This window comes from Squalius cephalus (assembly GCF_949319135.1).
Source record: "Squalius cephalus genome assembly, chromosome: 11".
NCBI classification, from domain to species: Eukaryota; Metazoa; Chordata; class Actinopteri; order Cypriniformes; family Leuciscidae; genus Squalius; species Squalius cephalus.
The window spans coordinates 5,678,275-5,704,090 of NC_137132.1; the positions used below are offsets into that span (position 1 = coordinate 5,678,275).

General features: G+C 40.5%; 2 protein-coding genes across 4 annotated transcripts in view; both read left to right on the plus strand.

Moving 5' to 3' along the window:
* The window catches only part of LOC307167535 (alpha-2-macroglobulin-like), a 42,141-nt gene extending 24,686 nt beyond the window's left edge, over positions 1-17,455 (plus strand). For both annotated transcript variants that reach the window (XM_079886704.1, XM_079886703.1), the window contains 13 exons: positions 642-725; positions 815-991; positions 1,103-1,178; positions 1,831-1,987; positions 2,130-2,204; positions 2,989-3,151; positions 14,056-14,249; positions 14,333-14,545; positions 14,775-14,893; positions 15,615-15,696; positions 15,782-15,865; positions 15,955-16,060; positions 16,176-17,455. In XM_079886704.1, the coding sequence (XP_079742830.1) occupies positions 642-725; positions 815-991; positions 1,103-1,178; positions 1,831-1,987; positions 2,130-2,204; positions 2,989-3,151; positions 14,056-14,249; positions 14,333-14,545; positions 14,775-14,893; positions 15,615-15,696; positions 15,782-15,865; positions 15,955-16,060; positions 16,176-16,213 (1,568 nt within the window). In that variant the 3' untranslated portion in view covers positions 16,214-17,455. The remainder of the gene's footprint in view (positions 1-641; positions 726-814; positions 992-1,102; positions 1,179-1,830; positions 1,988-2,129; positions 2,205-2,988; positions 3,152-14,055; positions 14,250-14,332; positions 14,546-14,774; positions 14,894-15,614; positions 15,697-15,781; positions 15,866-15,954; positions 16,061-16,175) is intronic.
* Positions 17,456-19,883: 2,428 nt separating this feature from the next.
* The window catches only part of LOC307167528 (alpha-2-macroglobulin-like), a 42,590-nt gene continuing 36,657 nt past the window's right edge, over positions 19,884-25,816 (plus strand). For both annotated transcript variants that reach the window (XM_079886694.1, XM_079886695.1), the window contains exon 1: positions 19,884-20,024. In XM_079886694.1, the coding sequence (XP_079742820.1) occupies positions 19,939-20,024 (86 nt within the window). In that variant the 5' untranslated portion in view covers positions 19,884-19,938. The remainder of the gene's footprint in view (positions 20,025-25,816) is intronic.

Here is a 25,816-nt window from a genome sequence, read left to right on the forward strand (position 1 = left end):
ATCGAGGACATTTTGAGGACACAACAAATTTGAGGACCAATAGAGGGAGCTAAAATATGCTCATATGTATCAGACATTTGTCAATTGAGAAAGTTTAAATTTGCCTTACATGACAACTGTAGTTTAGTTGTTCAGCTGTGCCAAATTTGGAAATTGTGGCCATTTTCTCCCCTTTTCTAAAGTGCTTGAATCACAATAATTCCTGTTTGTGATTATATTATTATTATTGGGACTTCACAGGTGGTATTAAAATTAGGGCTGTCAAACGATTAATCGCGATTAATCGCATCCAAAATAAAAGTTTGTGTTTACATAATATATGTGTGTGTATGGAGTATAATTATTTTCTATATATAAATACACACACATGCATATATATTTAAGAAAAATGTGTTATTTATATATAATATAAATATATATACACAGTATATACATACAAATAATTCTTAAATATATACATGCATGTGTGTGTATTTATATATAGAAAATAATTATACACCGTACACACACATATGTTATGTAAAGACAAACTTTTATTTTGGATGCGATTAATCGCGATTAATCATTTGACAGCCCTAATTAAAATGTTTATAGCGTTACTCTGCTGATCACTGATGTGTTTCTGTCTGTCTGGTTCATAGGTGACAGTCTCTCAGAGGAAGTGGCTCTGACTCTTCCTAAAGATGTGATAGAGGGATCAGCCAGATACTCTGTTTCAGTCATTGGTAACATTTACAAACATGAGCAGAAATGAGGAGATTGGCTTTAGACTTAAAATAAAATGTAGTGAGTGTCATTTGTGTATGGTTTACAGGCGACATATTGGGTCGTGCACTGAGGAACCTTCATGGATTATTACGGATGCCGTACGGCTGTGGAGAGCAAAACATGGCTCTTCTTTCTCCCAATATTTACATTCTGGAGTATCTGGAGAACACGGAGCAGCTCACCTCGGCCATCCGAGAGAGAGCCACAGGCTTCCTGCAGAGCGGTGAGAGACAAAATCATGTCAAGAAAATACTGAGATGGTTTGATACCAAATTATACATTATTCAACACTCAAACAAACTGTTGAAGTGTTAACCATTATCACACTAAACAGGATACCAGAGACAAATGAACTACAAGCATTTGGATGGATCATACAGCACATTTGGTGATGGTAAAGGGAATACATGGTAAATATATTTTCACTATTACTTTTGTTTAACCTTTAATCAGTGTTAAAAAAGGACAACACTTAAGGTGTTACTTAAAAACACTTAAAAATGCTCTCTGTTGCAGTGACATACGTGTGTGTTTGTGTGCGTGTGTGTGTGTATGAGATAGAAAGTTCGTTCTACTTTTTATTTATGCTCTAGGACCAGACCTTGTTTTATTTGTAAAAATTTTCAGATTTATAATGGATTTACTTTAATTTTTTTGACAAACAAAATTAAAAAAAGTCATTTTCAATGAATGATTTCATTTTTTACCCCAAACACCTTAAATGGTAAAAAAAATGTTACACACCTTTAGAACAACCAAATCAAGCCCAGTTTTTTTGTGCATGTTTAGATAGATTATTTAGGAAAAGTCACAGAGTTTCATGCCCCTGCGATGAAGGTAACACTTTTAAAAAATGAAGGAAAAGTCCATTGGGGTCATTTTGACCCCAAACAGTGATTAAAGGTTAACAGAAATAATATCAAGGTAATCTACAATAATAAACACAATTTACACATTTAAAAAATTGTCTTAGTTCAAATGACTTGTTTTGAGGTTTATGATGGATGGAATTCATTGAAACACCTGATGACATTTTTTTAATTATATCTTCCACACCATCAGGTTGACTGCCTTTGTGCTGAGGTCCTTTGGCAAAGCACAGAAATACATATTTATTGATCCAAAAATTATTCAGAGAGCAAAGAATTGGTTAATAAGCAGACGGGATTCAGACGGCTGTTTTATCCAACAGGGAACACTGTTCAACAACAGAATGAAGGTCTGTCATCTTCTCTCTATCTCTCTATCTATTGTCTTTATTCAGACTTTCTCAAGCCAACATCACAGTTTGTCTAGATGAACTTTCCTTCAGTGGTTTGAGTGTGTTGATTTATTTATCCTTTATTTCTAATAAATTCTAGGGTGGGGTGAATGATGATGTGACCATGACTGCCTACATTACTGCATCATTGCTTGAACTGGAAACTCCAGTCACAGTAAGTTCATCTGTAGGAAACATGGTACACTGTTAAAAGTGATCAGTTGACTTAAAGGAGCAGTTCAGTTTAAAATGAAAATTTCCCCATGATTTACACACCCTCAAGGTATCCTAGGTGTATATGACTTTCTTCTTTCAGACGAATGCAATCTGAGTTATATTAATAAACACTCTGACGCTTCTGAGCTTTATATTGGCAGTTTGCCAGATTGCAACTACCAGTTTGAAGCTCATAAAAGTGCATCCATCCATCATAAACAAACTCCACACTGCTCTGGGGGGTTAATAAAGACCTTCTGTGGAGCACTTTTATGATGAATAGATGAGCTTCTTTGAACTTCAAACTGATGGATGCAATGATGCAATTCACTGCCATTATAAAGCTCAGAAGCGTCAGGGTGTTTACTAATATAACTACGATTGTATTCGTCATATACACCTAGGATAACTTGAGGGTGAGTAAATCATGGGGTCATTTTCATTTTAACTTTAACTTAAAAAAAATTTGGTGAAAACCCGTTGCCTCAAAATTAAGTAAGTATTAAACTTATGCTTAATCGAAAAAAAGAAGTAATGTGGAATTGTCAAGTTCACATAACTTAATTTTTTCAGTTAAGAATTGAGTTTATTTACTTAATAATTTTAAGGCAACGGGTTTGCTAAAAAAATTTAAGTGAACTGAACACCTTTTACAGTGTAAACTTCATCTGTAGGAAACATGGTAAAAACTCATAGAAAAATTACACTCACAGCGTCTATTCCTCTGTGTTTTTTTGTCACAGGATCCTGTCGTCAGTAAAGGTTTGTCATGCTTGAGGTCCGTCATTGAGAATATCAAAAACACTTACACCACTGCCCTGCTCGCCTACACTTTCAGTCTGGCTAGAGACACGGACACTCGACAGCAGCTTTTCAAGAAACTGGAAGATGTTGCTATTTCAGATGGTAAGAGGTTTGTTTCTGATGACTTTCTGTTGTCTTTTATGACCGTACTATTGTTTTTAGTAACACTGTAGAAAACTGTTCCATCATTAATGAGTAACTACGCAGGAACAAATGAGTTACACACTATTAACATTCTTGTAACTGCATTCTAGTCATTACTAGTGTGTTCTCATGATCTTCAGTTTAGAATACTGATCCAAATTATTAGTAGTTCCTTTAGAAGGATGTAGTAACACTTGAGTCATTACTAGTGGATTACCATTATCTTACATTATGCATTATGGATTATTAACATTAAAGGTGCTCTAAGCGATGCCACGCGTTTTTTTTTCAACATTTTTTGTCACGTACAGCCAGTGATGGGCAAGCTACTTGATATGTGTAGTGAGCTAAGCTACCAGCTACTCTACAATAAATTCAGCTTCACTACACAGAAGCTACCACCCATAAAAATGTAGCAAGCTAAATTACAAACTGTCAAAAGTAGCTTGATATGCTACATTAGTAGCTACTTTCAGTTAATCAAAATGCATGCCAAGTCAATGCAATTTTAGTGATCAACACAACTGTCAGTCAAATAAAGGCTAAAATATGATTCATTCATTGAACAATAGCCCAATACACACAAAAATAAATACAAATCAGAGCACATTTTTAGCTCTAGTTACGCAAGAATGCCTTTTGAAATTGTAAATAAAATAAAGTAAGAAAAAATTATAGCAATAATAATAATAATAATAATAATTCGTTACATTTATATAGCGCTTTTTCTGAGACCTCAAAGCGCTTTACATAGAAAGGGGGAATCTCCTCAAACACCACCAATGTGCAGCATCCACTTGGATGATGCGACGGCAGCCATATTGCGCCAGAACGCCCACCACACACCAGCTTACTGGTGGAGAGGAGACAGTGATGAAGCCTATCAGTATATGGGGATGATTAGGAGGCCATGATGGATGGGGCCAAGGGGCAAATTTGGCCGGGAAGTCGGGGTTACACCCCTACTCTTTTTCAAAGGACATCCTGGGATTTTTAATGACCACAGAGAGTCAGGACCTCGGTTTAACGTCTCATCCGAAGGACGGTGCTCTTTGACAGTATAGTGTCCCCGTCACTACACTGGGGCATTAGGACCCACACAGACCACAGGGTGAGCGCCCCCTACTGGCCTCACTAACACCTCTTCCAGCAGCAACCTGGTTTTCTCAGGAGGTCTCCCATCCAGGTACTAACCAGGCTCAGCCCTGCTTAGCTTCAGTGGGCAACCAGTCTTGGGCTACAGGGTGATATGGCAGCTGGCTGTAAGCAATGAGCCTGAATAGGACAAAAAGATGAGTTTAGTTTACAAATTAACATATTTTCCTAAGAACTGTTATTTAACTGTTGTTTATACTAACAATAGCCCAATAGCTAGAACTAAAAATATATTTTGTCTTGCATAGGCTAACAGTGGACCTAGCTTGTTATTGTCCAGCTGTTTGGACTTCATCAATTATTCCATTCTCCCACCTCTTTCCTACTTAATTCGTTTCGTTAGCTGATTTAAGCTTGATTTCAGGGGTTCTAGATCAGGATGCTCTCTGCACACGAAAGTTCTCTTGCTCACTTTCCCTCTCTGCCGTGCGCGCGCGCTACGCGGTTTGAGCACAGTCTCTGTCTCGCATGCGTGCTCGCTCTAGATTCCAGGAGATTTTAACTAATTTGCGGCATAACTAGTCGATCACGAGTGGCTCAACAGGTAGATCTATAGATAAACTCATCTTTCAGGCATTTGAACGACCGGGTTGACACTTCAGCGTGAGAAATCGGGGGTGTGGCGTGTGAGCGTGTGAAACCAATCAAATGCATGTCTCACGGCCAATGCGTGAGAGTTGGCAGCTCTGACTGTGTGTGTGTCGCTTACTGTCTATGGTGTGTTGTCATCGTAAACATTAGTCTGTAGGCCTACGCATGCGCTTGTACCCGGCGTGTTGTCGTCGACACAGAAACATCCTGTTTTCCTAAATTATGTGTTTGATGGCTGCAGGGAAACGCTGTTATGTGTGAAATGTCAGAAATGTCCAGGAGAAATTAGCTTTCGAGGACGCTACTGCGCTACTTGATCAATAAAAGAGCTTAGCTACTGAAAACTTACTTGGTTTTGTAAATAGCGACGTTATTGCCAAGCTACTGACAAATGTAGTTAAGCTAGTAGCCTACTGCCCATCACTGCGTACAGCAAACATCTCCTCACTATCCGCTGCCTGTCCACTGAACACACTGTAAATAAACGCTGTCTCTCTAGACACCACAGGCTCTACAAACGGCAACAAAAACAAACTGGGCTCACCCGCACCACGAAACACAACAAACAGTGTTCCAGCCAATAACCGACAAGAAGTATTTGAGGGTGGGGTTTGGGGTTTAGTGCGCGTACTAGGGCTGCAACAAATGATTATTTTGATAATCGATTAATCTAACGATTATTAGAACGATTAATCGACTAATCATCGATTATTTCGCCGACTAATCAGTAATCACGATTATTCAGCTTTTTCAATTAGTTAAAAACACTGAGTTATACATATTTTAACTAATATATAAAAAAGAAAATCACTTCAGCTTTTGAAATGGTTGTTTTAATGAACTTTGAGCCAACTAAACAGGGGTGTGTTTCCCGAAAGCATCGTTGGCCAACTATGGTCGCAAGTTCATCGCAATGTCCATTGAACTCTATTGGTAACGACGGAACTTGCGACCATAGTTGGCCAACGATGCTTTCGGGAAACGCACCCCTGGTCATTCTCTTTAAGTTTTCAGATTTCTGTCCAACTCAAATCTCACACAAATGCTCTCTAAGCATTGTTTAAATATTCTGTTATCTTTCAATAGAAAAAATAAACCAAAATTAATCAGCTGCATTACAGACAAACTTTATCTGCAAACAATTATTATAAGCATAACATTTAAAAAAAAAATGACATGACAATTGAGCTGACAGACATTCTCATTCACCTTTTAATTTACAGTATGAAAAAGTAACTGACATGATATTCTGCATAACATCTCCTTTTGTAAGTCTTCATGGATATGGAACAAAATACAAGTGATAAGACCGTAATACCTAATAGTGTTACAATAATAAAAACAGCCCTGACTCCTAAGCTCGATCAAGCTTTATTCTATGCAAAAATAAATCATCACATTACTGTAATTATATTATTATTGTTAATATTATTACTATTATTAGTTGTATTGCATTCTCTAATAAAGAGATTTACTGCTAGTTATTTTAGCTCCAGCTGGAAAACATTCACCTCTCACCGGCTCCTCTTGTTTCCTCTTTAAGTGCTTTGACATGCATGTTGTGCTCCCGTGAAAAGCAAGTTCCGCCTTGCATGTATTGCATACGACAGTATTCTTGGTTTGAAGTTTTGTGAAACTTTCAGACACCTTGCTAGTACGGATTCGTTTGCACTCCGTCATAATTCGCGCTGTTTTCTCTTCTACCGCAATAGCATTTGTAACGGCTGCATTACACTCTAGCGCTACAGCGCCGTAGCGGTCAAATCGCGATAGCCCTAGCGCGTACACATGAAGGGGATGTGGAGGAGAGAGAAGCATGAAGAGGGAAGTTTGAATTATGGCCGACACACGACCAAAACGACGACGTTCTGATGAACAAATTGCAAAGAAGAGGGACAAGGATAAGGAACGCGCGAAGTAGCCTACCGAATTTCAGAAAAACCTTCGAAAGGTGGCGAGAACTCCGCCGGCAGAAGGGCTTCCAATCCGACATTCAGTTGCTGTGTTTTTGCAGAACTGGTGGGTAAATCCATTTTTCTTTCTAAACTGATATTTCATGTTCGCCAAACCAACAGGATATAATTAGCTAGAACCAGGGGTTAAATTGGGATTTATTATGTGGGGGGGCTCTCCCTAGGGGGGTCCGGGGGTATGCCCCCCCTGAATTTTTTTTGAAAAATAAACTATTAAATGGCATTTTCTGGAGAGTTTTGTGCAAAGAAATGGAGAAATTGAGTCTTACATGATATGTGAAAAACTGCAAGGTTAAGAGCATATTTGCATTGTTGTAGTATCAACAGGTATTAGGACATTTAGCATTTACATTACTGTTAATCAGCAGTTGTGGAATGTAACGAAGTACAAATACTTCGTTTCTGTAGGCCTACTTTACTTAAAGGTATAGCTGAGGATCTTTCCGAATTTTAGATAAGTCCCGCCCTCTCCACTTTTTGAAAAGTTTGATTGATTCACCAGAATGATTGACAATTAGGAGGACCAATAGTATAGGGTATCCACCCGGAAGTAAAAAAAATCCTCCGCTATACCTTTAAGTAGAATCAATAGTGCATACTTTTGACTTTTACTTCGTTACATTTTGCAGCAATTATTATACTTTCTCATCTCTACAACGTTTCGGTACATTTTCTGATCAGTTTTCCCCTGCCAAAACAGGGATTGAAAAAAATGTCCTGTTTTCGGTGCTGATGCGGTGGTGACGCGTTCATGTAAGGGTGGCGCTGCCAATAAAGCACCTAAAAGCTGTCACATAGAACCGGCAAAAGTAATGATTATGAATATGTAAAATATAGCAAGGAGACATTTTAATTGTTTATTAATAAACAAGTGTTTTCTGTGTCAGTGCCCTGCATAGATGAAGTTGACGATGCTATCCTCGCAATCTTCGCAGTGAACTGCCAGAGAGAAATGCACATTTCATACGGATTACACAAGCAGCGGTATGTTTTCTTTCGTTTTGTATTGTTCTGTTTAAAAGAAGACCTTCCAAGCTTTCTATAGATATATTTATCAGGTCTGTCAGGCAAGTAGGCTCCCTTATACGCTTCGGTTCATTTATGAGACGAGAGTCCAGTTCACTCGCCGGCGCGTCCGTGTCGTGATTATCTATTGTCTATATACTATATTTACTTGATTAAACATTGATTAAAATTAAGATACAATTAATACAAAACGAAATTCATTTTAAAGAAAGGCTTTGTGCTTTCTGTTTGAGGTCTCAGTGAAAGTTTTAAACAGTCTTTTAGTGCCGCTTTCAGAGCGGTCCCGTCGTAACATTGTTTTTTCCTCATAAATGCGAACATGAAAAATAAAATAAAATCAATATGTTATGTTCTGTGGAGAACCAACCCTTCATCCGGAGGGTAGTATTACTTTGGTTTGCAGTGTAATTCATAGAATTACAAAAAAATATTTTGCCACCTAAAAGTTAAAGATTTTTTGTGTCACGTCCACGGCATGTGTAGCCTATTTCCCTCATATTAAATATAAAACGCTTGATTACACATTGTATTACCTTGTTATGATAGTGACCCATACAATGTGCCAAACATTTTTTCCTTACCTTGTCATTCAAGGCCAGGGCACTTTTTGTACCACCAACGTTGTGCTGAACTTGACAAAACTGAACTGTTGCTGCAGCGGCGGCCAGCAGCTCGGGTTTTATTTTTTATTTTTCAAGGCAGTAGAAGGTTCTGGAACTTACGCGCTTCCACATCCCGCGCAACTACGGATCTCCCAGGAACATTCATTATTGCTGTACATTTATCCATGTCGGAGTTCTGAGTAGTAGCCTATCTGTAGATGCGCATGGCATGCGCGAGCGGTGCGCGATCATGGTCGACTGACAACGAGATTAAGCAGCTGAACAAGAGTACGGCCGTGTCCCGATTGTTCTCATCTCAGCTCCGCCGAGACAAAATAGACATGCCATTTCAAAATCTTTCATTTATAATCAGAAATATGTTTTCAAAAGCATCACTTTCATCAAATTTTATGTGATTGTGACATAATTTCCAGTAGGCAACTGACTGCAAACGAGCAGGCTTATGTGCCGGGGCTGAGCCCCGGAGAGCCCCGGCCCAATTTAACCACTGGCTAGAACTATGTAACTGCCGTTCGGTATTTATGGAAAGGAGTCGGACCACCGGAGGAAAATAGGGGAGGGTCATGTCTTTTTATTCTTTGTTGAGGGGAGGGTCATCCAACTTTTTTTAGTCTAGGGGAAGGGTCACCCAACTTTTATATTCATGAAAACAGCAACATTTCAAAGTGGCTTGTTTGCTGCATATCTTTTACATGTAGCTCCATGTTGCTCTCGCGGTATCAGCCCCCCATCTATATCAGATGGGTCTGACCCAACACAAATCCAGTTTGGCGCTGTTTGACAGTGCGCGCGCACTTCTGTACGCGCTCAGAAAAAGTGCATCATGTCAGAACAGAACGCCAATGAAATGTTTACCCGGCAAAGCTTTAAAGCACGAGCAAATAATGAACTTTTGTGATTGCGAATAAGTGCACAGTGTCCTGTGAGTGTAACTCTACCGCTGCATTAACATGTGTGATGTGAATGCACGTAGAGTTTTACAGTATTGGGACTGAAGCCTTGTTTATACTTTCGCCTGGCTCCGCAGCGCGAGTCTCCGCAGACTGCGCGCGCACCTCCGCAAACGGACGAGGCGTTTATACTTGACGCGCTCGCCGGTGTACTATTCTTTGAAACGATAGGGGGCGACTCAAGTAATTATCCTCTAAACCATCAGGAATCAGCGGTTAGAAGAAGAAGCTATACACACGTGACAATGTTTATTTTAGTACACCGCCACCAATACCACACTACAAAAAGAATAGTGTAAACCCCAGTAGGCTAAACCCTGAGATTATTACTAGTGACAATAAAACAAAATATATGGATATGAGAATGTGTATACATAAATAAATTAACAATCTCTTACTTTCTAATTTCACTAAACATTTAAGTTTCGTGAACATTTTTATTAAACATGGACCTTTATGTTCATTAAAAATACTTTTTATGCTATTGTATGCTCATTTTTTAAATGTAAGCAACTAATTTAGACGTGTAAACTGGGTGCCGGTGTGGTGAGAAATTCAAGCTCGGCCAGATTCGCCTCGAAATCGTTCATCTTCGGATGCGGCGCCGCGCGCGATGTTACAAAAAGTGCCGTGCACACCGCCAGGCGAAATTGGGTCTTGCGAACCCAACGCGCGAGACCGCCCACTCCGCAATGACGTCATTTTTGCCGCGCGCGCCTCGCGATCTTGCGGCTGCGTACAATAACGGTATAATTTTGGTCAGACAGTTATTTAAGAATAATGGACATCTTTTTAATTACTGTGAATTCCTTAACTATTATAAGATCCCTGTAGCGGCTAAAGAGTTTGCAGTGGTTTTTGATGCCATTCCTAGTGGCCTTATTCAACTTTTATCAGGCAATATATCTTCCGAAGCTATCCCCATATATACTACTAATCAGTTAAGTATTGATGGCGTGAAAATTATAGATAAAAAGTTTAACAACTTTTATATTAGAGAATTATGTAGGATTACGTTATTGCCTAAATGCAAACCTTTTTGGAACTCAATGTATAATCAGATTGATTGGAAAGAGGTCTGGAACTTACCCAGTAAATACTGTCTGACCAATAAAGTTAAAGAAATTACATATAAGATTATTCACTTGATTTATCCAGTGAGACAAGTAGTCTCAAGATTTTTTAGAGACATGGAAACTACATGCAACTTTTGTAATACAGAAGAAGAATCAATAAAACACTTATTCTTTGAATGTGTATTTACCCAACTGTTTTGGATTGATGTTGAATATCTGATATTTAAATTCACAAAATTAAAGATTCAACTATCTGGTAAAGATATATTTTTGTTATACAAACATAAGAGTGTGGAACAAAATTTTGTTGTTAACTTAATAATTATGTATGGAAAATACCATATACATAAGCAGAAATGGACAAATAATAAACCTAACATTATATTATTTAAAATTGAGCTTAAACATTATATTGAAGCCCTAAAAGATGTTAGAAATAAAAAAGCAAAACAGATGTATAAAATTTTTGAATCCTTTTCTTTGTAATTTTTTATTTTTTCCCCTGTTATTTTTTTATTTTATTTTAATTTTATTGTTTCTTTGATGCTATTATGAATGTAATAGATAATAATACATTGTGTTTCCTCTGTATATGTATGTTGTTATGCAATAAAAAAAAAAAAAATAAAAATAAAAAAAAATCTTGCGGCTGCGTCGAGTATAAACAAGGCTTGAGGCGCCAGAACTGCAGCTGATAGAATGTGCGCTGTTGCGCGATACTACCATATTTTAGTTTCCATCCTTATTTTGTTTCCACAATAATGTTAGTGAGTAAATCTACTGAAATTGCCACCATAACAGTGGAGTGTGATGTGTAAGATGTAGGGCTACCACATCTTTAAATTACTATTAGTAGCCTATTATTTAAGTTAACATAATAAAATACATAGACCTACACCAAAAAAATAGTTGAGGATAAATTCTCAGAAAATGCATTTAATACCAATATATTGAAACGTGCTGCTTGCTGTTCTTACTTCCTTAATAAAGGAGTCAAGACATTAGAAAAATTTCAGTCTACACATGAGTTTTATATTTAATATGAGGGAAATACACATTTGACATGACACAAAAAATCTTTAACTTTTAGGTGGCAAAATATTTTTTAGTAATTCTATGAATTACACTGCGCAAACCAAAAGATGTATACCCACCGGATGGTCGGCCTCCACAGAACATAAAATATTCGTTTTATTTTATTTTTCGTGTTCGCATTTATGTGAAAAAACAAACAAACAATGTTAAGGGCGTGACATGACTTCTCCAGTTCTCCATTACGGACATGACTGCTCTGAAAGCGACTTTAAAAAAAATCACACAGACCTCAAACAGAAAGCACAAAGCCTGTCTTTAAAGTGAATTTCGTTTTTTATTAATTGTATCTTAATTTTAATCAATGTTTCATCAACCAATTGCCTGGATTTAATAAATAGTAATAGTAAATATAGTAGAAAATAGATAATCATGACAAGCGATGCGCCGGCGAGTGAACTGGACTCTCGTCTCATAAATGAACCGAAACTCAGCGTAAGGTAGGCTACTTGCCTCACAGACCTGAGAAATATATAGAAAGCTTGAAATGTCTACTTTTAAACAGAACAATTCAAAACGAAAGAAAACAGACTGTTCTCTTATGTAATCCGTATGAAATGTGCATTTCTCTCTGGCGCGTTCTGCGAAGATCACGACGCATCGTCAACTTAATCTTTGCAGTCGACACAGAAGACACTTGTTTATTAATAAACAATTAAAATGTATCCTTGCTATATTTGACATATTCATTACTTTTGCTGGTTCTTTGTGACAGCTTTTAGATGCTTTATTGGCAGCGCCACCCACATGTTGAACGCGTCACACCGCATCAGCACCGAAAACATGATTTTTTTCAAAAATCGTGATACGAACCGAATTGTAGGTTTGGTCTATCGTTACAGCCCTAGTAAGATGAGAAAGCAAGAGTTTATGGTTGTAAAAAAACAAAACAATGGCTATCTGAACATCTTTGCCAAGTGCAAACCAGTACAGAAGTAGGCTAATCAATAAATTATCAGGGAGGGTCATGCCTTTTTTCACAATCATTTTGGAGGGTCATAGAAAAATGTATTGCTGGCGAAGGGAGGGTCATGTATTTTTTGACTACAGATCTCAAAACTCCTCCGGTGGCCCCTTAAATAAAAAACGAACAGTCCCTTATTGCTATTATTGCGTCCTTGTATGGGAGCTATAGTTATTAACCTCAGGTGGCGAAACGATTTTAAGATAATGTTTCTCTTTTTCTGCATTCTGTTCTGCAATATATAAAAGCATTTATCTAACTTGGTGACATTACACATTGAATGAAGTATCAGTAAAACTCAACTTTGTTAGTGACTACTTTGACTTTCCTTTATGCCGGGGAGGAGGAAGGACGAGATGGGATGAGGAGGAGGAGGGAGGGTCTAGCTAGCCTCCATTTTGTTTGACAACAATTCGAATGTCAACAAGAAGTTACGTCTCCCGACATCGCTTATAGCACCTTTAATTATGAACCTGTTTACAGTAGTTCCTTGTAGTCCTCTGTGAGTTATGAAAAAGTAGTAGTTACTGATTAGCAAATAGTGAACTACCACATTCAACTATTTCTTACTAATTTATTAATTAGAGTTTCTTGTTAGTTAAGTATAAGATAATGTATAATGCTGGTTGTTCTCTCAGAATAAACCCGACAGGATGATCAGGAGGGTCTTGCGTGAGCCAGAAGGGGTTTATTCTGAGATAACAAACGGCTGAATGTGCATTATGCTGCTTATTACACGACTACTTGCCACATAAGTAAATAATTAGACACGAAATATTGATCTAATTCAAAATATTTAACTAGCTCTTTAAACGCAAAGGTTTCGCGTTTAGAGCTGTTGCTAGCACGACAAGTTCAAATTAGACGGACATTTAAGAGATACGGTATACAGTCATACTACTTATTACACAGCATTTCACCACATAAATAATTATGGGGATAAGAGATTTTGATTTCATGAAACTGTTTTAAAATCGTACTTGTTTGTTGTCTAATAATCCAACAGTGTACAAAATTTTTTTCGCAAAATGGCAGCATCTGCGTTTGAATGAAACGAGAGGGTGAGTCCACGAGACTGGATGGCATAATTAAATAACCGTACACAAAATATTGATTCGACTGAGTTTTAATATTTTATTAGCTCACCAAAAGCAAAACTTCCATGAAGAAAGCCTGTTGAGCCTGTGTTTTCAGCGGTTGTTATCGAGCAATAACACACCACTGGATGTGCTATTGACCAATCAGAATCAAGTATTCCACAGATGTAATAATAGTAGTAAATAGAATGTTAATAGTGTGTTACTCATTTGTTTCTGTGTAGTTATTCATTAATGATGGAACAGTTTTCTAAAGTGTTACCTTTTTGTTTTAATCATGCTCCTTGAGTCAAGCGTGTGTCTTTTGTCCTTAAGGCTCTTCTCTCCACTGGTCTCAGTCTGGCTCTGTTGATGACTCTGATGCTCTGGCAGTGGAGATCAGCTCATATGTGCTGCTTGCTGTTCTCACTGCAGATTCAGTCACTACAGCTGATCTGGGCTATGCTAACAGGATTGTTAGCTGGCTTGTGAAGCAGCAGAATGCTTATGGAGGATTCTCCTCCACACAGGTTACTCAAACCTCTCCAATCAAACACATTATTGCTGGTGTGAATGAGTAAAAGAGGCATTACTGAACACATTTATTTCCCAGGACACAGTGGTGGCTCTTCAGGCTCTGTCTTTGTACGCCACCAAAGTGTTCAGCTCTGACGGCTCCAGCACAGTGACGGTACGGTCAGCAGGAGACACTCTCCACTTTAATATCAATCCGGACAACAAGTTACTGTACCAGGAGAAGCAGCTGCAGAAACTTATAGCCACATACAGCATTGAAGTGAAGGGCTCAGCCTGTGTGTCTGTGCAGGTTTGTAGTGCGTTCAGCTTCATTTACTCACACTCACTTTCTCTCTTGGCATTTTATGCCCAGACCAGCAACATAGTGTCGGCCAAGATCCGGGCCACATCTGGTACATTTGGATTCATCGCGTATCAGATGTGGGCCGGATCTGAGTTGACTTTATGTTGCTGTCAGGGTGGTTATTCTGCTGTAAGATGATTTATGAATGTGTTTTTCTTTGTGTTGACTCTCTCAGATGTCTCAGTTCTACAACATTCCCACTCCAACTGAGGCTAAAACATTGAGCATTGATGCTAAGATTGAGGGAGATTGCAAAACATTGGGACAAAATTTCATTTTGAACTTCACTGTCAAGTAAGAGAATTTGTATTTAAAGTCCCCCTGTAGTCAATAATTGTATCCCTTAAAACTCATCTTTAAATTCTTCATGCCTTAAAACGGCTTGAATGTAACTCTACACCTTTGCCTCATCGAGTATACGCGGTTCTATGAATATGCAAACGGGCCCCGCCTCCACTCACTCACAGTAGCTCATAGATCCACTCGTTGACGATCACACGTTGATCTGATTGGTTACAAGGTAGTTTGTGACGTCAGAAACACCAGCGATTTTAAACCGTGTTTTTGAGACTTTGAGTCTTTGGTTCACTGCAGTTTTAAGGAGAAAATATTCAGGTGTTGACTTATGAATTTTCACGTGGTTTGTCTTAAAGCATATTAAAAACACCATATACACATATTAACAACATTAAAAGCTTGATTTTCACCACAGGAGGACTTTAAGTCAAAAGACTAGAACATGATTATGACTTAAGATTAACTAACAAATAAATGTTTTCTGAATATTTTTAACATCTTAATAAACACAAAAGCAATATAAACTGAAACGGCGTATCTCAGTAGTTAAAACACTACACACTGACTTGAGATACAACATTTTTATTATTGACACATTATGAGTGATTTGAGTGATTAAAACTTTGCATGTGTCTTGGTAATTATACTGGCTTTTGTTCTCTCTTATTTGTACATTTATATGAGGCATTTAAGAATCTTTTCATTTGCTGTTTTCCAGATATGATGGTCTACAGGAAAGGACTAACATGGTCATTGTGGATATTAAACTCTTATCTGGATTCACAGCTGATACATCAATGGTGCGTTTGAGTGATTCATCACAAAATGTGTACAAATTTCTAGAGTTTCTCTTTTTAGAAATTAACCAGCACTTTTTCCCCACAGCTTAAAGATTTTTGGGGAATGTACAGAATGCCTGTGGAACGGGTCGATTCTAAAGATGATCGTGTCATTGTGTATTTGAAGGAGGTGAGAAAACAGCAACATTCATATGATTGTATGTCTTAGGTCTTTATGTCTTTAATGTCCATGACTGATGAGTTTGTTTCCTCCTGTAGATCACACAAAATATTCCAGTGAATTACCAGATACAAACGAAACAGGTTCTTCAAGTGAAGAATCTCAAGCCAGCTGTGATTAAAGTGTACGATTACTACCAAACAAGTAAGATTTAATATGCCAGTGTTGAATGCTTTGATCAAGTGATGCACATTGTTTATTCAGATTTAATCCATGTTTCCATTGTTGTACGAATGTGAACATCTTCCTTTTCCTTCAGGTGATCAGTCAGAGGCCGAGTACTTCCACTGTGGATGAAGCTGAAGAGCGTCACCTTATAGTTCAGCTTGGATAAAGATGTTGGAACTCTCTAATGTTTAATATTATAATGTTTATTCTTTATCCTGGACAAAATTATTTCCAATCCATCATTCCAAATTTGAACAAACCCCCAAATCCTAATCAGCTTTTGGCTACGTCTCTTGAGATCATGACTTATCAATTCACAATGCATATGATTAATAAAAGTGTTGAAAACAAGTTATGGTGAGCTGGTTGAACTGTTGAATGTGTAGTAGCTACATGCTATGGCAACATTTCAGAATCAGACGAGGTTATTACGATTATATCTTGTGATTTTTTTTTTTTTTTTTTTTTTTTTTTTTTTTTTTCATCTCATCTTGGCTCTGCTTTTTAAAAAATCTTGTTCTGAGACACTGTACACCCTTAAAAATAAAAGTGACAAAAAAAGCCGGTGTTTTCACAGTGAAAAGAACCTGAAAGGTTTCTTGAATAACCTTGTTTATGTGACATAAAAAGCCTTTTTTGGTACTGCAAGAACCCACCTCATAAGTTCTTAAAAGAGCCTATAACAGTTCTTCATGTCACTTTATAAGATTCTTTGTAGAACCATTCATGAAAATGTTCTTTATGACCCCGTTTTAAACAAACATACAAAGAGAATCCAGGAATAAGATTTAAGTGTTTATTGCTTTTATACATTGTGCCAGATAAAAGCATATGAATACATACAGTAGGCATTAAACAGGACATTTCATAAATCAAGCAAATTGCACAATTTTAAAAAGAGAAAACAGTAGAAACACTCACCAATAAACCAAAAAGCAGACTACAATAAACAGTCCACTCTGTAACGGTCATCAGCTGGAGTGCCCTCGAGAACCACCAGAGGGCACTCCATTTCAGATTGTCATTTTCCCTCACAACTACATTTCCCATACTCACTGCTCGGACTCATCTTCACTGATCACATTCACCTGTTTGTCATTACCTTGTTTAGCTCACCTCTTATAAGCCTGGTTTTCACATTCAATCACGGCGTAGTTTTGTATGTGTTGCACTGCATCTCTGAGCATTTCTTCGGTTCCCTGTATTTGGGTTTCTTGGACTCTCTGCCTGCCTCTGGATTACCCGTTTGCCTTGTCCCCTGCCTTGTGTGTTTGTTTGTTTGTTTGGACTGCCTACCTGGACTTGAACTTGTTGCCTGTTCATTTGTTTACGTGTATGGATTGTACCCTTCTGATTAAAGCTGCATTTGGATCTAAACTTTCTGGTCTCCGAGCAGTTTGTGACAGAAACCTACGCCAACACAGATCCAGCAGCCAAGTAAGACCCAGACCCATCGATGAATCCAGCAGCACAAATTTTCCGTCTCCGTCAAGGAGATCGACCCATCGAGAATTATGTAATGGACTTTTTGGAGCTTGCTCCTCTGACTTACATGGATGAGGTATGTCTAATGATATTTTTTTCGCAGAGGACTATCTGAGTCACTCAACTACCGTATGCCATTACATTACCCTAACGGGACTCTTGAACAGTATATTGACTTGGCCCTTTCCTTGAGCGGTTCGTCATTTACTGTGGGCCTTGCGGAGGAAGAACCCCGCAAACTCTAAGCCTGAGAATCTTCACGCCACCCATCAGGCCTATCACCGGATCGGTCTCTAGACGTTCTAGATTAATGTCCAGCGTGATGTACTCACCACTCATGTCAGCACGGAGGGCCAAGAAGATCGGCCGATAGGGGTCTTGTCCTGCCAAAACCACCATTCCAGAGTCTCTTTCCGTCGAGGTCTCTGCCGAGCCTGCGCTCCACGCCAGCCCTGCCAAGCCTGATCTTCACGCCGAGCCTGTTTATTAATTATTAATTATTAATTTATCGTTTTTATGAATCATTTATAATAATGTGTCTCTGGATATTGTATATACGTGAATGGATATCCCTTATTTTGCCAAATCTAAATCCTAATCTTTAAGTCCCCAAATCCCAAATCAAAAACCGTACATTTGTTGTTTCAAAAATAAAAAATATGTTTGTTTTAAGATGAGAAAATAAGCCAAGATACTTCTTTGCATAATCTCGTTCAAAAAACAAGTGAGATATTGTTTCAAGTTTAGAGTTACAGAATGTGAAGAAATGTCTTGAAATTAGTAAGAAAAGAGTTACAGTTATAGTAATTATGAAGAATTCTATAATCAAGTTATAAGCTTTTAGTTTGTTAAGATGGCAATTTATATCCATTGTATGTCCTCAAGCTGTAGAATATTTATTTTGTCCTCATTAATTGTCATTATTAATTGAACTGGATCAACCAACAACAACCACATTTTTGAAAAACAAACAAATATCAATAACAAATCACTTTAACCAAAGTCATTGAGAAGTCAGAAACTTCACTCATCCCATCACAGCCAAGTACGAGACATACTATTATTCCTAAAAACCAAAAGAACTCACAATAATATATCGGGAAGTCTACAATGTTACAAACAACAGGCAGAAAAACAAACATGGCAAATCTTCATCATGGTGTAGGATCTCAAGTAAATATATGTATTGTTTAATTGCTCATCTAAAAGATTTGACTTATTTTAATGCTAAAATATTTTCAGACACCATATTAGGAAGGGGTCGAGGGATTTGCAAATATAAACAAACATTTACTGTAACTCTCTCACAGTGGATTGTTGACCCTTGATTTCAGTATTGATTGGTTTCAGGACACAGGTCAGTTGCCTGTTTTTTTCTGTGTATAGTTTGTTCAGAAGATACACTATATTGCCAAAAGTTTTGGGACGTCTGCCTTTACATGCACATGAACTTTAATGATATCCCATTCTTAATCTGTAGGGTTTAATATGGAGTTGGCCCACCCTTTGCAGCTTCAACTCTTCTGGGAAGGCTTTCCACAAGGTTTAGGAGTGTGTTTATGGGAATTTTTGACCATTCTTCTAGAAGCGCATTTGTGAGGTCAGGCACTGATGTTGGACGAGAAGGCCTGGCTCGCAGTCTCCGCTCTATTTCATCCCAAATGTGTTCTATCGGGATGAGGTCAGGACTCTGTGCGGGCCAGTCATGTTCCTCCACACAAAGTTAGGAGCATGAAATTGTCCAAAATGCTTTGGGGTATGCTGAAGCATTAAGAGTTCCTTTCACTGGAACTAAGCAGCCAATCCCAACCCCTGAAAAACAACCCCGCACCATTATCCCCCCTCCACCAAACTTTACACTTGGCACAATGCATTTAGTTGAGTAGCGTTCTCCTGGCAACCGCCAAACCCAGACTAGTCCATCGGTTTGGCATCGGATAAATTACCTAAATTAATAAAATTTTTACAACAAAAATGAACCATCACTGAACTTACTTAAACTGGACTGTGATGCTATTTTCTGCTGTACAGCCAAAACAAACATTATTGTTTGCATTATTTATACTGCATTATTTTCCTGTTATCATTGTAAAGCTGCTTTGAAACAAACTGTATTGTAAAAAGCGCTATATAAATAAAGGTGACTTGACTTTTACTGCATGCCAGACTACTGTACTTTGTGTCGCAAATGTATTTTTAAGGCTTTAGTAGATCTAATTTAGCACATGTTTTTGAACTGCAGTGCCTTCATGGTTGAATCATTAATCAGATGATCAATACACATGTTTTGAAGGACCTCCTTTAGCATGAGAGTCCCTTTAAAAGAGACGGTCCAGTTCATCTCATGCCGTGGATGATCGCTCGTCATCATGGCTCTGAATATTGGCTGCTGTTGGAAAGGGCTCCTTCTGCTCTCTTTCCTCCTGATCTGTGTCAATGGACAAACATCAGGGCCGTAAGTTTTTAACAGTTTTTGCTAAGGTTAAAATTATTAGTATACCAGTAGTCATTGTGTAAGAAATGTCTTGATTTCTCCGGTATGTATTTAACTGGTCTGTGTTGCACAGTAGAGGTTTACTGTTTAACCTTTATGCCTTATTATTTATTTTACGACGTTGATTGCATTAAGGGACAAAAATGTCCACTCTAAACACTGCCATAAAACTATATATATATAGTTTATATCTTAGTGCTGAGTTCGATACTATAGATCACACAATACTCTTAGATCGACTACAAAATTATACTGGTGTTCAAGGACAAGCATTAAGCTGGTTCAGATCATACTTATCTGACCGCTACCATTTTGTCTATTTAAATGGAGAAAAATCGATCATAACTCCAGTAAACTATGGAGTGCCGCAGGGATCTGTGTTAGGCCCTCTGTTATTCTCAATATATATGCTGCCACTTGGAAATATTATAAGGAAACATGGAATTAGTTTCCATTGTTATGCTGATGACACTCAAATATATATTTCATCACGGCCGGATGAAAACGCTAAATTATCCAAATTGACAGAGTGTGTTAAAGATATAAAAGATTGGATGACGTGCAATTTTCTTTTATTAAATCCAGACAAGACAGAGGTAATACTTATTGGTTCAAAAAAACGCCCACAAAACCTCTCACAATACAACTTTAACATAGTAGGATGTCCTGTTACTTTATCCTCTCCAGTAAAAGACCTGGGTGTTATACTTGACTGCAACCTGTCTTTTGAAAATCATATTTCATATGTTACAAAAACAGCCTTTTTCCAACTTAGAAACATTGCTAAGCTACGTAATATGCTATCTGTTTCTGATGCAGAAAAGTTAGCTCATGCGTTCATGACCTCGAGACTAGATTACTGTAATGCTTTATTATCCGGTTGTCCTGCATCCTCAATAAACAAGCTACAGTTAGTTCAAAATGCAGCCGCTAGAGTTCTTACTAGATCAAGAAAATTTGACCATATAACACCGATTTTATCATCACTACATTGGTTACCTATAAAGTTCCATATTAATTACAAGGTATTGCTACTGACTTATAAAGCCCTAAACGGCTTAGCTCCAGTCTATTTAACGGATCTTCTATCGCCCTATAATCCATCGCACTCTTTAAGATTGTATCGGTTACTAAACGTAACCTCTGTTCTCTCTAGAAGAGGGAATGAGTATTGCGCAAGTATCTTACGCTGCGGGAAAGTCTTCTTTCTCGAGATACTGAAGCCAAAAAATTATTCTTAATTTTTAATAATCTTGTCAACGCAGTGCGGCAGCATGCAGACCTAGGGCAGGCTACTAGCGTGCCCATTGGCTGCCCTGCGGCAACTGTAGCAGCCTATCGCTGAGCCCTTGGCGTGACGTCATGACCAATAAGCGCGCTTGGCGCGCTTCATGCTTCACAGCCCGCCAAAAGGGGTGTGGCTTAGCATATATAAGCAGGGCTCAGAGGCTGCTTCACTGGTTTCTGTCGCTGAAGTGAGTGAGCTCGTGGCGTGAGCACGGCGGGTTACGCAATACTCGTTCCCTCTTCTAGAGAGAACAGAAGTTACGTTTAGTAACCAATACGTTCTCTTACGAGAGGTTCTCTCGTATTGCGTAAGTAGCTTACGCTGCGGGAACTCCCTTGTCAACGCCGTGCGCGCCCAGCATCCACTGAATGAGTCCCAGGGAGAGCCCGGGGAACGTGATAGCAGGGAGCCGGGCGGCCAACAGAAGGCTAGCGCAGTACACAAGCACATACTAGGGAGCACGGAACGGCACAGCCGGTCCGAACTGACAAATCCCTGCACAGTGCAGCTCAACCAGTAGAGCTAAATCAACCAACTTAGCCCGCGCATTGATAGTGGGCCGGTCTATGCGAGACTTAGACTGATAAAATTTTCGCCTGCAAGGCGGGAACTTCCAGGTTGTAAAACCTAACAAATGTAGAGGGGGAGGCCCAGCCTTCCGCTGCACAAATGTCATGAATGGAAATACCGCTGGACCCCGCCCACGATGAGGCCATGCCTCTGGTGGAGTGAGCTAGAATGCCCAGTGGGCACTGCAGGTCTTTAGACGCATAAGCAGTTGTGATAGCGTCCACTGTCCATCTGGACAGGCTGTGTTTCGAGGCGGCGAGACCCTTGGTGCGCCCTCCAAACGAAACAAAAAGCTGCTCCGAGCGCCTGAAGCGGCGGAGCGTGTAATGTAGTTCTAGTTTCTCAGCACCCTGACCGGGCAGAGGAGATTACTATCGGCCTCGCTGCCGGGAGTTGGCAGGGCTGAGAGGGAAATGACCCAATATTAGAAGGGAGTGCCCAATATTTTGGGAACGTAACCATGCCTCGGTCTGAGAATAACTTTAGAGTCGTTAGGTCCGAACTCGAGGCACGCGGCGTTAATAGATAACGCGTGAAGGTCTCCCACGCGTTTGACTGAAGACAGAGCTATCAGAAAAACGGTTTTGAGCGTGAGGTATTTCATATCCACAGTTTCCAAGGGTTCAAAGGGATGCGTTTTCAGGGCCTCCAAGACCAGTGAAAGATCCCACATAGGAACCGAGGGGGGTCGCGGGGGGTTCATCCTCCTGGGTCCTCTAAGGAAGCGGGTGACGAACTCGTTCCTTCCTAATGCGCGGCCCAGCTCTGAGACAGTGAAAGCTGAAATGGCCGCAACATAAACTTTGAGCGTGGAGGGGAACCTGCCTGCGTCCAGCAGCTCTTGAAGGAAACACAATAATTTGCGATACCCCACATGTCTGTGGATCGAGCCCCTTGGCAGTGCACCATTTGCTAAACACAGACCATTTTGACGTGTAGAGCCCCCTCGTAGATCGTGTTCATAACCCCTCTTGGCAGACCAACGGGTAACTGTTGAGGCTCCATGCATGCAGAGACCAGCGCTCTGGATGGGGATGCCAGATCGAGCCGCGGGCTTGAGAGAGAAGGTCTCTCCTCACCGGTATCGGCCAGGGGACTGTGTCTGCCAGCTGTATCAGTTCCGGGAACCAAGCTTGGTTCTCCCAGTATGGGGCTATGAGGAGCACTGAGTGGCGCGCTTTCCTGACTCTCCTGATGACCTGAGGCAGCAGGGAGACCGGGGAGAAAAGCATATAGCGGGCCGCTGGGCCAGGTCTGGGCCAGCGCGTCCTCGTTCTTCGTAAAGAACTCTGGGCAGTGAGCGTTGTCTTTTGACGCAAAAAGGTCGACTTTCGCTTTGCTGAAACGGCGCCACAGTGACTGGACTGTTTGGGGGTGTAGAGACCACTCCCCAGGGGGAACGTTGTCCCTGGACAGTCTGTCGGGGCCCTCGTTCAGGTGGCCAGGCACATGCGCGGCTCTCAGCGAGCGCAGAGAGTGCTGAGCCCACACGAGGAGGCGTTCCGCCAGGGTACAGAGCGTCTTTGATCTGACACCGCCCTGGCGATTCACATAGGCCACTACCGATGTATTGTCCGTGCGGACTAGAACATGGTGACCTAGGAGGAATGGGAGGAAGTGTTTGAGCGCTTTCTCGACCGCGAGCATCTCTAGACAGTTTATGTGTAGGAGATTCTCCTGGTCTGACCAGCGGCCATAGACCAGTCTGCCTTCAAAGAGCGCTCCCCAACCTAGGTTGGAAGCGTCTGTCGAGACAACTTTCCAATGTGAGATCACCCCCATAGTCACTCCTGTGTGATACCATTCGGCTGCCAGCCAGGGCTGCAGGGCTGAAATGCAGCCCTGATTCACTCTGACTCGCGAGCCGCCGGCCGCCCAGGCTCGGTGGGTCACGCGCGCTTTCAGCCAGCGTTGAAGCGGGCGCATGCGCAATAAGCCCAGCTGGAGCACTGCTGCAGCTGAGGCCATATGCCCCAGGATACGCTGGAATGTCCTCAGGGGAGCCTGGCTGCCTATTTGGAAGGATGCGGCGAGGTGACGGATGCGGCGCGCGCGCTGCTCCGACAATCTGGCCGTCATAGCCACCGAGTCCAGTTCTATTCCAAGAAGGAAATTGACTGACGGGGCGATAGCGAGCTCTTGGTCCAGTTGACCGAGAGACCCAGACCTTCCAGATGGCTGAGAAGCGCTGTTCTGTGAGACACAAGTTCCGTCTCTGACTGCGCTAGAATAAGCCAATCGTCCAGATAGTTCAGTATCCGCATTCCCTGTCTTCTCAGGGGAGCGAGAGCCGTGTCCATGCATTTCGTAAATGTATGGGGTGCTAAAGACAGGCCGAACGGAAGGACTGTGTATTGATATACTCGACCGTCGAAGGCGAATCTCAAGAATGGCCTGTGACGGGGAGTTATCTGGATCTGAAATTACGCGTCCTTTAGATCGAGAGAGATAAACCAGTCTCCTGGGCGAATCTGCGCGAGGGTTTGTCTGGTTGTAATCATTTTGAACGGCCGTCTCATGAGGGCTTTGTTCAGATGTCTCAGATCTAAAATAGGTCTTAACGCTCCGTCCTTCTTGGGTACGAGGAAGTAACGGCTGTAAAAGCCCGACTCGCTCAGAGAAGGATGAACCTGTTCTATAGCCCCTTTGTGCAGCAGCTTCGCTATTTATGCTTGAAGCAGGTGCGCTGCTTCTAAACTCACTTTCGTCTCCTTCTGCGCCAGAAGTGCGGGGGGCGACGAGCGAATTGAAGCGAATAGCCGTGTTTTATAGTATTCAGCACCCATTCTGACACGCCCTGAATAGCTTCCCATGCTTTGCACGCATAGCTAGGGGTCGAATGGTCTCTGGGTTCAGATCGCCGCGCTGCGCGGGATGGGGAACCTGTATCAGAGAGGATGGGGCAGCGCGTGCGCCGCCGGTGCTCGAACACGGGGGCTGGTAAACAGTGCTGGCCGGCTGTACAGCGTACGGTAGCTCGGTCCCTAAGGATGGAGCGCGTTTTGCTGTCAAACACTCCTGGCGCGAGAGCGGCGTGGGGGTTATCGTGTCTAAAAGTGAGTGCGCGTGCTCGTGAGCGGGCGCAGAGTTTACACTTATAACACGGCCAGTGTTTGGGAGCTTTAGAGGGTCTGTAACCCGAGGTAACTGAATGGCAGAGCGAGCAGCAGGTAGGTGTGAGCACAGAGTTGTGGCCACATTTACTACACTTAGTACTCGAGCGGCATGTGTACGCTTTATGAGAGTGCGCTCTGAGCGTGTTACCATGGGGACCGTGTTTGTGTGTAGTGGTGAGCACATGGGAGTGGGCACATTTTCTACACTTATGACACCTTCGGCCAGAGCCAGGATGTTTGTGAGCTTTAGAGGATCTGCAACCCGGGGTAACTGAGTGGCAGAGCGAGCAGCGGGTAGGTGTGAGCACGTGGGAGTGGGCACATTTTCTACACTTATAACACCATCGGCATTATAGGAAACTGATAGAGCAAAATAAAAAAAAGATCAAGGAAAAATGAATAACATGTATCTATTTTTTGGCCCAAGTTATAAGAGAAAAAAATATACAAGAAAAAACAAATGCATGATAAACTTAGTACTAAATATGCCTATATATTTTAGAAAACCACATAAAGATGTGTATATAAATAAATGTGTGAGTTACTGTTGCTAATAGCACATACCTTATCCAGGTATATTATTATTCACTTGGTTCAGTAACGTAGTCCACTGCTTCGGTGGTCGTGTAGGTTTTCTTCATCTTGTCGAGTGTGAAATGGCCGCACCAAAGAGGTGCACAGCTTTATTACTTTTGCATCAACCGCACTTGTATAAACACTGATTTCTCAACTTTTCTAATCCAAAACAAAGTCTGCCTTTGTTTTGGATCCCTCGCAGC